The 12,848-nt window shown below is 43.0% G+C and overlaps 1 protein-coding gene across 4 annotated transcripts in view; it reads right to left on the bottom strand.

Moving 5' to 3' along the window:
• The window catches only part of dhtkd1 (dehydrogenase E1 and transketolase domain containing 1), a 70,594-nt gene extending 61,784 nt beyond the window's left edge, over window positions 1–8,810 (bottom strand). For 3 of the 4 annotated variants that reach the window (XM_043714152.1, XM_043714149.1, XM_043714151.1), the window contains exons 1-2: window positions 8,498–8,810; window positions 2,566–2,721 (exon numbers count right to left, since the gene is read on the bottom strand). In XM_043714152.1, coding sequence (XP_043570087.1) covers window positions 2,566–2,721; window positions 8,498–8,669 — 328 coding nt within the window. In that variant the 5' untranslated portion in view covers window positions 8,670–8,810. Of the gene's footprint in view, window positions 1–740; window positions 851–2,565; window positions 2,722–8,497 lie in introns of those variants that run through there. The other variant, XM_043714153.1, reaches the window with a different exon arrangement.
• Between the last annotated feature and the right edge of the window lie 4,038 nt (window positions 8,811–12,848).

Genomic DNA, 12,848 nt, shown 5'->3' with positions numbered 1-12,848 from the left:
GCTGTTAAATGGATACCTGAGTTTTGCTTGTGGTTTTGACAACAATTTGAATTTAACCAATTAGTATAAATTATGCTCAGGTTACTAAAACCCAATCAAGTTTGAATTTATTATTTTGACAACATCGGATCAAAAACAGGGAACAATGTTGGGGAAGAATAAAAAGCACAGGCATTTTGAAAATTAGTCAGAGCAACTGCCACAAACAGCAGAGTAACTGCTGAACAGCCAGAGAGCGAACTGCCCATTTAAAATCTTGCTCTCGAAGAAATTAGAAGACACTCTCTATCAAATGTAAAACATACGTGCAGTAAAAAGGAAAGATGATGATCCAGGGAGATCAGCAAAGGGAAGAGAGAGGACAGAGAATGTGTGGACTTGAGATTAAGTTAATTCAATGTTTAATAAGTGTGTTTTTGGAACTGCATTTTTATAGAGTTGGGGTCAGATAGTAAGTAGATGAGAAAAAAGGGACTTCGATTTATGAATAGTTTTTGTTTAGCGTTCACTAGCCCAGTTAGGAAAATAAATTGTTATTTTTCTTTAAATAGTAGAAATTTGGAGTTCTCTATCACTTACTCATATTTTAACAGATTACGAGATAAGGCAAAATTTTCTGGGTGTTTGGTTTTAATTAACAGAGGGGTTCGATTGCCATGTCATAACATTGAAACACGGTATTGTGTAATTAGAAAATTCTGCTATTAGGCCAAGAAAGGGACAGGTTCTCAAATACTTGCCTTGGATCATTGCTCAGCAGTAGGATTGGTTCATGTGTATCAGTTTAGGGTGGTTTGCCCTTTAGCTGACCTCTACTCTATTCTCCCATCAGCAATTGAGGATAGTGAAGCTGAGAACGGGTATAAATTGAACAAGAACATAACAGAAAATGAGAAAAGGCCATTCAGTTTATCAAACAATCTCCTCAGTTTAGGATCCAAGTAATATCAATGACATCAAAACCTTATCTATAAATTATCCCAAATGTCTACTGCTCTTTACATCAAGTACATTTATTCCCCTCTCCCCCAAAATTGGAGAAAAATTTAATGCCAATTTAAACATCATGTCCTAAAGTAATACTTGGAGTTAATTTTGTCTGTATCATACACACTTAAAAGGTGTTCTCAATAACTTCATTATCATCTTTCCGGACTGCACAGTTTAAGTTATTCAAATCCTAAAACATTCAATGGAGCGAAGTCTGAGGTGATATATCTCCATGTTCTTTCTGTCAAAATGTGTTATTAAAATGAAGGGTGATACCCAAAAAGGTGCGTAGGAGCAGAGAAACCCAGGTGTATATGTGCATATGTCAGTAAAGGAGGCAAGGACAGATAAAGCAAGCAATTAATAAAAACATACTGAATCCTGGGCTTTATTAATAGTGACATTGAGCTAGAAACAAGGACGTTGCTTAGCCAGCGGGAATGAAAAAGGGGTTATGCTGAATTTGGAAAGGTTACCAGTTAGACCTCAGCTGAAATATTGTACACAGTTCTGAGCCACACATTAGGAAGGATCTGAGGTGGCACGGTGGCTCAGTGGTTAGCACTGCTGCCTCACAGCGCCAGGGAGCTGGGTTCAATTCCTGCCTTGGGTGACTGTCTGTGTGGAGTTTACACATCCTCCCTGTGGGTTTCCTCCCACAATCCAAAGATGTGCAGAGTAGGTGAATTGGCCATGCTAAATTGCCTGTAGTGTTCGATGCATTAGTCAGGTGTAAATATAGGGTAGAGAATGGGTCTGGGTGGGTTGCTCTTTGGAGGGTCGGTGTGGACTTGCTGGGCTGCAGGGTCTGTTTCCATACTGTCGGTAACCTAACCTGAATGTGTTGGAGAGAGTGCAGCAGTGGTTTGAGAATGATTTCAGGGACGGAGAGACTGTGACTGTTTTCCTTGGAGAGGTGGGGGAGTTGACAGAAGTTTTCAAAATCATAACAGGGATGGACAGACTAGTTAGGGAGAAACTGTTCCTTTTTGTAAAATACATCGAGAAGGAGAAGGGCCCAAATATAAGATAATGCGCAAAAGAAGCAAATCTGATGCAAGAACTGTTCACACACCAAGTAATTAGGGTCTGGAATGCAAAGCCTGGTGGCGGGGAGGAGGCAGGTTCAATTGAAGGGCATTCAATGGTTATTTAAATGGAAATACCGTACTCAGGGTAATGGGGAAAAGGGCAGGACAACAGATCATAAGGCAGCCAGTATAGACATGATGGGCCGAATGCCTCCTTCTATACCAGAACAATTCTGTGATTCTGTGCAAACTTTAGAATTCTCTCATTTTTCTTTGAGTGACGCACTCTGCAACTGCTCCATAACCTTTTGAAATGCGCAATTCAGCAATTGTACGGTGTCCAATCCCATACACGTTTTACAAGGATTATGGAATACAGATGTCCTGTAAAGTACTCCATTCACCACCAACTGTTGTGTCCTGTTTCAGGGGAGATACATAAAAGATCATGCTTCTGTAATCTCTCCTGTGTCCAGTCAGAAAGACAGAATGAGTAATGCTTAATTCTAATTTCATAAAACAAACAAGAAGTCCCTTTATTTACCTTTTGTGCAGAACAGGTCATGACCCTGAAGTGCTTCAGTTAAAACCTGGATCTCAGGAATCATCTCAATCACACCTTGACTCAAGGGGTCGATTTTAGCTGCTTTGTGGCCATGTTCTCGATATGCTGTCACCAGTCGTTCTAAACCATGGTCAACTACAGAATGAAAGAAATCACACTAATCACTCACTAGAAAAGGGTGGAAATTTCAGACTATAGCAAAAACAAATTTTATAATTATAGTTTTTTTTACAAAAATCAATGCATCAGACTCAGAGACTTATATCTAATGGTCATATGTAGATTTTCTAAAATACTGCTACATGGCTCCATCTGTAATTACAATGCTGAGTCTCACTGAGCACTTTAAGTTTTCTGATCACAAACTTTTGACATTGTTACTGTGAAGTTCAATGCAGGCCTGAGGAAGAAAATAACTCCACAGAGGCCAATGTCCCATCACTAAGTCACCCTTTATTAACACTGTTCCAGCTCCCTCACAGCCAGCTCTCAGAGTGTATTGAACCTCTGACACTTCTATTTACATCTGTCAGCCAGAGCTACCATAGAATAGAATCCCGACAATGTGGAAGCAGGCCATTCAGCCCATCAAGTCCACACCCTGACCCTCCAAAGATCATTCCACCTAGACCTAACCTGTCCCTGTAACCCTGCATATCCCATGGCCAATCCACCTAACCCGCACATCTTTAGACTGTGGGAAGAAACCGGAGCACTAGAAGGAAACCCACGCGGACACGGGGAGAACATAGAGTTGATAGCCAGAGACTATTTCCCAGGGCAGAAATGACTAACACGAGGGGTCATAGTTTTAAGCTGGTTGGAGAAAAGTATAGAGGGGATGTCAGAGGCGGGTTCTTTACACAGAGAGTTGTGAGAGCATGGAATGCGTTGCCAGCAGCAGTTGTGGAGGCAGGGTCATTGGGGACATTTAAGAGACTCCTGGACATGCATATGGTCACAGAAATTTGAGGGTGCATACATGAGGATCAGTCGTCGGCACAACATCGTGGGCTGAAGGGCCTGTTCCTCCAATTCAGACTCGTGTACCGGACCATAGCCAGCCTCTTGTGCCTTGAAAGAAATTCATCCTCTTCTTCAGGTGGTAAAGGTTCGAGGCTGCAACATTTGTCATATCCATCTCGGACTCGAGATTTCTTCAATGCTAAATAGAGAGGGAGAACCCATGGGTTCGGACAGCCTTTCTGGCTGTTCTGAGGGGCCGTGTATGATTTACTCCTGAGCCGTTTGCACATTTTGTGAACAAATCAGTATTTGTTCACAAGTCAACTTTAGGAAATACTCAAATTCCCTGCTGGTAAATGAATGCCCGTTGTCTGTGATCAAGACTTCCAGGAGCTTGTATATTGCAAATGATGCTCGCAGCTTTTCTATTGTCATCTCTGTGTTTGACAAATGGATTGTATGCACGTCCAACCACCTCAACTGGGCATCTCCAATGATGAAGAATGTTGAGCCAATGGATGGGCCAGCATTACTGATGTGCAATCGAGTCCAGGTATTACCTGGCCATTGTCACGAATGTAGGGGAACTGCTGACGGTCATTTTTGTCCTTGTTGGCACTCTGGGTGCTGCCCACCAACGTGGCTATGCCAACATCCAATCCGTGCCGCCACTGAAATAACTCCACAAAGGCTGGTATCCTGTCACCAGTGCACAGTCAATGCCACTGACCCCGCTAGCTCAGAGCTGGTTCCCAGAGTGAGCAGAACCCATGACACTTCTGTGTTTATTTATTTTATTGAATAATACAGTTTACAAAACAATTAACATTAACAGCTGTATACAGAGAAACAGCAATTTACAAAGGAGAGGAATGGCAAAGCCAGGCTCCAAACCCTATTGTTCATCTGTCAGCCAGCACTCCCTGATTAGACCAGATTAACAGCCCCAATCAGGGAACTCATATTCTATAAGATCCACCTGACTGACCTTGTTACAAACACAACAAGGACCAGCACCTCCTCTTTCTACTCAACATTTGGTGATCATTTGGCTCTCATATTGACTTCAACAACTTAACCACAGCATGCATTTTGTCTCCAACAGTAGGGAATGAAGCAGTGTTTCTGTGAACCTGTGTTACCATAAGGCTCTGGATTACTAACAACTTAAGAACTAGGAACTAGGAGCAGGAGTAGGCCGTCTGACCCTTCAAGTCTGCTCCGCCATTCAATAAGATCATGGCTGATCTTTTTGTGGACTCAGCTCCACTCACCCACCCACTCAGCAATAAGAAACAGTAGCATTACTACAATGCTGACCTCCCTCTACTTCATTGTGGGGAAAACTGGAGAGAGGTTGAATGGCCTATTCATACACCTATTCACACACCTATTCACTTCCTCACAGCACTGTGGGTGTCCCTATTACCAATGGAACCCATTAGTACAACAAATCTGATGTAAAAAAAGGCAAACCTCAAAGTCATGACCCTTGGTTGCATCAGAGGTCAGAGGTTGAAGAGGATCAACAAAGATCTGTATGTGATTAAAAGTGGTCCTCCCAACAGCATGGTGCATCTTTGGGTTGAGAAGGCCTTGTCTAGAGTCATAGTCATAGAGATGTACAGCGTGGAAACAGACCCTTCAGTCCAACCCATCCATGCTGACCTGATAGCCTAACCAATCTAGTCCCATTTGCCAGCACTTGGCTCATATCCCTCTAAACCCTTCCTATTCATATACCCATCCAGTGGCCTGTTAAGTGTAATAATTGTACCAGCATCCACCATTTCCTCTGGCAGCTCATTCCATACACACACCAGGTGTAGAGACAGTGCCGCAGGATGTTCTGGTAAGATACAGAAGCTCTCAGAGAGTCCTGGTCGACCCTTACAGTGCTCAGGTTACCTGCTAATTTAGTGCATTGTTATTTGTGGGATTTTGACTGTATGGGCACTGACTGCGGTGTCTCTCATTACAATTACATTACATTACAATAGCGCCTGCATTTCAACAACACTTCGTTTAGCTGTAAAGAGCATTGTGATGATTAATGGTCATGAAAGGTGGCAAATAATTCTAAGTCCTTTCTCACTTTACAATGTCAAAGCCAAACAGAGAAAAGTTCATTTTTTAAAAAAAAGCTTCCTCTTTCGGACCTTCAGTGCTAGTTGGCTCTTATGGAGAAACACAAGTCTATTTTTGACTCACTTCAGGGCTCCCTGTAGTCTTCTGCAAGTGATTTCACAGCATACATTGGCAATATTCCTGGAACAAATTTTCGATTTCTCTCATTCTGTTCTTTTTTAAGAAGTCATTTCCTCAATATTGTTTTTCCTCCTCAAACTGCGGACAGTACAACTGACCACATGAAATGTGGGCTCAATAGTGATTTTTATGCATGACCCTGAGATAAAAAGATAAAGTGCCATAGTTCCAGTGGAAGACTAGGCTGCTGTCTCAATAGAGAGAGAATACTGGGTAGTGAGTTTAACCTGAGAGTCACCACATCTCAGGCAAGGGGAAAGGTTAAAGAGGCAAGAACTTCATAGAAACATCAGTCAGATCAGGGATTGAATCTATACTGTTAGCCTCAAACTGCATCATGAACCAACCATACAGCCAAATGAGCTAACTGATCCTTGGCCCTGAGTTGTGGGGTCATCTCAACACATCTAGTCATGCCCTTGTAGATGAAGCAACAGATAAGAAAATAGAAAATGAAATGATTTCTCTCCTCCCCAATACAGAGAAGATCAGTGTAATACTAACACAAAAGAAAAATATAGAATATAGGACCTTTCATTGGGGGGGGGGGGGGGGGGGGGGGTCCTGACTTGAAATGTCGATACACCTGCTTCTCTGATGCTGCCTGAGCTGCTGCGCTTTTTCCAGCTCCGCACTTTATTGACTCTGACTTTCCAGTCCTTACTCTCTCCCTCTGCCTCTTCCACCCTTCCAGTCTGTGAGTTCCAGATTCCCACCACTTTCTGGGTGAAAACAGTTTTCCACATGTCCCCTAGAAACCTCCTGCCCCTTACTTTAAATCAATGCCCCAGTTACCGATCCCTCCACCAAGGGGAAATATATCTTTTTGTCTACCCTATCATGCCCCTCCATGTTATATATCTGAAATCATGCCTCCTGATAAAGGACACCAAGCCCAGTCTGTCCAGTCTCTCTTCATAACTGAAACCCTCCAGCCCAGGCAATATCCTGGTAAATCTCCTCTGCACCTTCTCCAGTATAATCACATCCCTCCTATAATGTGGATTCCAGAACTGTGCACAATATTCTAGCTGTGGCCTAACCAACGTTTGATACAGTTCCAACATCAGCTCCCCATTCTTCAACTCTCTGCCTGGGCTAATAAAGGCAAGTATCCCATACACCTTCTTTACCACTTTATCTAGCTGTCCTGATACCTTAAGAGTCAGGTATTTACATTCAGATCATGGTCCCTTGGATCCTCAAGTGGTTCCCAGGGTCATACTGTTCAACATTTATTCCCTTGTCTTGCTAGTGCTGCTGGGCATGACATGGACAATGGAGCAAGTAAATCCAGTTTGACAGAATGAAGGCACTAAGCTTTCAAAGGATGGTAGAACTCACAATAAACTTTATTAAAGCTTTGAGGAGACTGTTTTGTGTGCCATGGGGTATGGATAATTCCAGTCAATGCACAATAGGCATAGAAATTCCCTTTATCCCATTGTATCAAAGCTTGGGGAAGTGGACTAATGTATTTTTGACAGTATAGACTTGACAGACTGAAGGGCCTCTCTGTACTGTATGATTCTATGCATTAAAGTAGCAAATAAAAAAACTGATGTGTTATAAACCAGGGATACAATTGGAGTCCCAATGTCTTGCACCTCTTCCTATATAATTGTACAGTAAAAGGTAAAGTCACCATAGTCCTAACAGACCTTAGGGCTGTTCTCTCACTAGACAGGGATGACTGGTGATGGTTTAACCTGAGGGTCACCTTGCCTCAGGTGAGGGAGGAGGTTGAGGGAGACTCCCACATGGAAACCTGCGGCAGTGTGGGAATTGAACCCACGCGTTTCTCTGCATCAGCTGTCCAGCCAGCTGAGCTAACCTTCCCTGATTATTTACAATGTTACCTACAGAATCTGTAAGTGTAAACACCTTGTGATCATACTCTCATCACCTCAAAAAAAACTAGATGTTATATTAATGTCAGACATCATTTACTCTGATGGGCAGCACCTAAGATGCCAAGATACAATGTAGTAGACCGGCAGGAGGCCTGTATAACCCTTCAAGACTTCTTGAGAAGGGTTACACCAGAAATGTTGGCTTCTCCACCTCCTGATGCTGCCTGGCTTGCTGTGTTCTTCCAACCTGCTGCCTAATAACTCTGGATTCCAGCATCTGCAGGTTTTTTTGTCTCTATCCAATGTGCAACGTAGATCAGTGAATGTCATCTGCCAGGCATTGATGAGACCAGTTTAATCCCTATCTTGTTGCACTCTGAAAAGGGACACGTAGAAGCAGGAAGCTGACAAAAACAAACTCAGGCAGAGCGACCGTGGGGGGTGCATGGCCCCTTCCCAGTGCAGACCCCAGCGGGTATAAACCTCTCCAACAGGCAGCTGTGCTTTTTCAAGTTCAAAGGCGGGGAGCTGGCCGCCGGGGGACTGCTCGAGAGGCTCCTGTTTAGTGTTTTGGCTGTTCAGACAAATTCCAAGAGGCAGCCATTTGCTATGCAAAGACACAGCTTCCACAAACTCCGGCGAGGTGGCAAATGAAACTGAAAGGAGACTGAGCTGTCATACTTACTTACAGAAGTTAACAATTAGTCTTACCTGCTGTTTCACTATTGCTTGCCCTCTATCATTGCCTTGACAGCCCCTTTCCCACCCCCACAATCAGAGAACAAATCTTATCATATCAGTTTTAGAATTGCACTCCGACTGACCTTGGACTGGGGCTTCCTGTCTGGATACCTTGAGCCCACTGTCATTGTTCCTGGCTGGTTTGTAACCATAGACTCCCCTCTCGCTGCGGTACAGGCGCCTGAGGTTGAAGAGCCAGGCCAGTTGCCTGTTCCTCACACAGCCTCTCATTGCATTCAGCGCAGGAACCGACATCGCTTCACTCCCTCGGGCTGGGGGAGAGCCAGCTGCTCTGCTCTCTCGCCTCCCTCGGTTTAAAGGCCACAATCCGACACGGCCATGTGCAGCAAAGGGATTGAGGAGGAGGTCACGGCGCAGAAACCACCTCCAAACTGTGACAGGTTCCTGCTGATGGGAATGCTGGCAAATAAAAACAAACCCAGACCCAATAGCTCCGACTGGGCACGCTGCTCCCGGATCTGCAGACAGGTTCTGTCCCAGTGAGTCAAGGATTTTTTTTTTGTTTTGACATACAGCACTGAAACAGACCATTCAGTTAAACATAACCCTAAACCAAACTAGTCCCACCCGCCTGCTCCTTGCCTATATCTCTCCAAACCTTTCCTGAACTTATCCAAAGGGTTGTAATTGTACCCACACCCTCAGGGAATTCATTCCACACCCTCTGTGTAAAACATTTGCCCCTCGTGACTTTTTAAAATCTCTCTCCTCTCATCACCTTAAAACAAAAGTCCCTTCGTCTTGGAATCTCCTGCCCTGGGGAAAATTAACCCTATCTGTACCCTCATTATTTTATTAACTTCCAGAAGGTCGCCTCAACCTCCTACGCTCCAGTGAAGAAAGTCCCAGCCTATCTGCCTTTCTTCATAACTCAAACCATCCAGTAAATATCTTCTGAATCCTCTCCGGTTTAATAATACCCTCCCTTTAACAGGGCATCCACAACTGGACGCACAACATGACAGTTGAAAGAATCAGAATTTAGGACTAGGATCAGGAGACATTTCTTCACTGAGAGTGGTGAGCCAGTGGAATTCTCTCGCACAGAACGTAGTTAAGGCCAAAATGTTATATGTTTTAAAGAAGGAATTAGATATATTCTTGGTGTTAAAGAGATCAAAGAATGTTGGGAAAAAGTAGTAACAGGTTATTATCATCATAAAATCCCTAGAGTGTAGAAACAGACCATTTAGCCCAACAAGTCACACTGACCCTCCGAAGAGTAACCCACCCAGACCCATTCACCTACTCTATTACTCTACATTTATCCCTGACTAATGCATCTGACCTACACATTCCTGAACACTATGGGCAATTTAGCATGGCCAATTCACCTAACCTGCACATCTTTGGAGTGCACATTGGAGCACTCAGAGGAAATCCACACGAACACATGGAGAATGTGCAAACTTCACAGGAACACTCAGAAGAAACCCACACGAACATGGGAAGACTGTCAGTGTGAAGTTTACACGGTCTCCCAAGGCTGGAATCGAATCCAGGTCCATGGCATTGTGAGGCAGCATTGCTAACCACTGAGTCACTGTGCCACCATGTTAGTTATTAAAACTTTCAACGTTTTCAAAAGTCCATTTAAACTACATCCCAACATTAATTGGGCAAAGTGTCCAGTGTCCTTTCATCATAACTAGCTTCTGAAGAAGAATCACACTGGATTCAAAACATTAACTCTGTTTCTCTCTCCGCAGACACTGTCAGATCCACTGAGTTTCTCAGCGTTTGAGATTTCCATCACCAGTGTTCTGCATTTAATTTTACTCAGACAACATCACTTATAGACACACGCACACACACACGATCATGATGAACCGAGTAATGGACCAATCAAATCACATCTGGAACACAGCATCTTACACTTGCCTTTAAAAAAATAAAAGTTAGGGTCTAGGCTATCTCTATATATTTTCCAGAGATTTGGTCTGATCTATAACGCTGTTAAATCAAGCCTGAGGTCTTACAAGAGACTCTCGTTAAACTAAGATGTAATGTAATTGCTAATACAGACAATCCCCAGATTGCCAACAGACTCCGTTTACAAGTTCATTTGTACACAGGTCGGAAAACAATGCAAGACAAAATAAAGTAGCTGTTCCTAAGTATAGGCAACATCCATATATCAGATCTTTAAAGTTACATCCCTTTATGGGATCACGTTCATAAATATACGTTTTTTTAAGACAGAGGTTCATAAATTTGTGGATCCCCTGTAATTACTAGTGAACAAATCTATTCGGTTTCTAAGACCAAGCTTCTCTTTTGGTTTGGCATGGTGGAGGATTCCACCCAATATTCCAGCATGGCATCTTGTTCTAGCTGTGTCTACAGGATACTCCATCGTTACTTCATTGGCTTTCCCCAAGTCCAGGAGCCATTAACTGTACTATGATGAACTTTGTCTTTACTTTTTTTTATTATCATGTATGACTTCTGTCATTGATGTAGGCACCGTGTGGAGTGACATAAAACGTTTCACTGCATTTTTCAACTACACATTGAGGAAGTTAAAATGCCACAGAGGGGTCAGTTCCATGCTTTGCTTCTCTTTCAGGACACATTGGGGATTCAAGGGTTAAACATTCCACTGCTAAAGGACGTACTGCAATATCAACTGAAAGCCTGTAATACAGACAGATATGGAGATGCCGGTGTTGGTCTCAGGTGGACAAAGTTAAAAATCACACAACACCAGGTTATAGTCCAACAGGTTTAAGTGGAAGTCACAATCACCTGATGAAGGAGCAGCGCTCTGAAAGCTAGTGCTTCCAATTAAGTGCTTCCTCCATTCCTGATGAAGGGCTTTTGCCCAAAACATCGATTTTCCTGCTCCTCAGATGCTGTCTGATCTGCTGTGCCTTTCCAGCACCACTCTAATCTAGACTCTGGTTTCCAGCATCTGCAGTCCTCACTTTTGCCTAGTGCTTCCAATTAAACCTGTTGAACTATAACCTGGTGTTGTGTGATTTTTAACTTAATACAGACAGAACATCGTAGTAAGGGGGAGGCTGACTGTCTGTCAGAGATGGAGCCTAGTGGAGCCACGCAAGTGGATTTCCCCTGTAGCCCCAGACAGAGGTATTTGCCCTTTCCAGATAAGACTGATAGCCTTGGCCACAACCCTGTTAAACTGCCTCCTGCTCCCATTGTCTTATTTTCCCTCCATATTAGCATAGGTATGTGACTCCCCATTTACAGCAGGCAAAACCCTTCTGCCTTAATCTCTTCCCATCAACACATAATCATGAAGAATTTGTGTCTTTCACTGTGTCTCACACCTGCACACACAGGACATGGGTGCTGGGGGGGGGGGGGAAATCATGAAGAATATGATAATCAGTTTCTGTAATCCATTCATATTTTCACAGGACATCGACATTCATCGGGCTTTGTAAATTCATAATTACCTACTTTCAACTATGTGATGACAATCGCCCATGTGACTGATAAACCTTCCTAAAAAATATACTGTGTGTGTGTGTAGGGCAGAGAATCGTGGAGAAGTGTCATCACAAGTAGACAATTTGAATCTCTCGCCGGCTCTCCGATAATAAAGCTACTGCTGTTGTACAGATAACTTGTATCATCCAGATTTGTGGTACAGACATCAATAACATGACAATAAATTTCTATTCTATTTTATTCCTTCCCCATTTGTAATAGTACCTTAGACCAACACCAATAGGGAGTACTGGTGGCAGAGAATTTACTAACTACAAATAACTCTGGTGGATACCACTGCCACATACACCTTTCCTGCAGAGCTGACTTCTGAACATATGCCAATTGTTGGTGTAGGTTACAGTTAATTGGTTGCAATGACAAGCAAAATCAATTGTCACAGACATAATCAGAATTTATTAATGCTTTTAATATCATAAGATAATCCAAAGTAGTTCACAGGTATAATATTAAACAAAATCCAGCACTGAACCATCTAAGGAGATATAGGCCAGGTGTCCAAATGCTTTGTCAAAGATTTAGGTTTTGATCTTAACAGAGGACAGAGAGGCAGAGAACTTAAAAAAAGAGGTATCTCAAGAACCAAGAACCAGTTGAGTACATGGTTGTTAAAACCAGGGTTGCTTCATAGGCCAGAAGTGGAGAGTCAGGATTGCAGAACTGGATGAAATTTCAGAGAAATGGAAGAGCCAATCACCAAGGAATTTGAAATTCATAATTGGAATTTTAAAATTGAGACATTGTTTGACCAAAAGCCAGTGAGTTGAAGCCTTCCCCTTACACAGCATCACTTCTAGCACCATCAGATACACCTTTGCCCTCCTCTTGCACACTCCCTCTCACATCCCTCCTTCAGCCCTTATGGCTGCCTATCAAAACACTTCCTACTACGCTACCTTCCTTCTCTTCTTCTACGCTAGACTGTGTTCCTCCTTT

Source organism: Chiloscyllium plagiosum, chromosome 23, assembly GCF_004010195.1.
Source record: "Chiloscyllium plagiosum isolate BGI_BamShark_2017 chromosome 23, ASM401019v2, whole genome shotgun sequence".
Classification (NCBI taxonomy): Eukaryota; Metazoa; Chordata; class Chondrichthyes; order Orectolobiformes; family Hemiscylliidae; genus Chiloscyllium; species Chiloscyllium plagiosum.
Note: the sequence above shows the minus strand (reverse complement) of the source record. Positions and strands in the feature narration are given on the sequence as shown.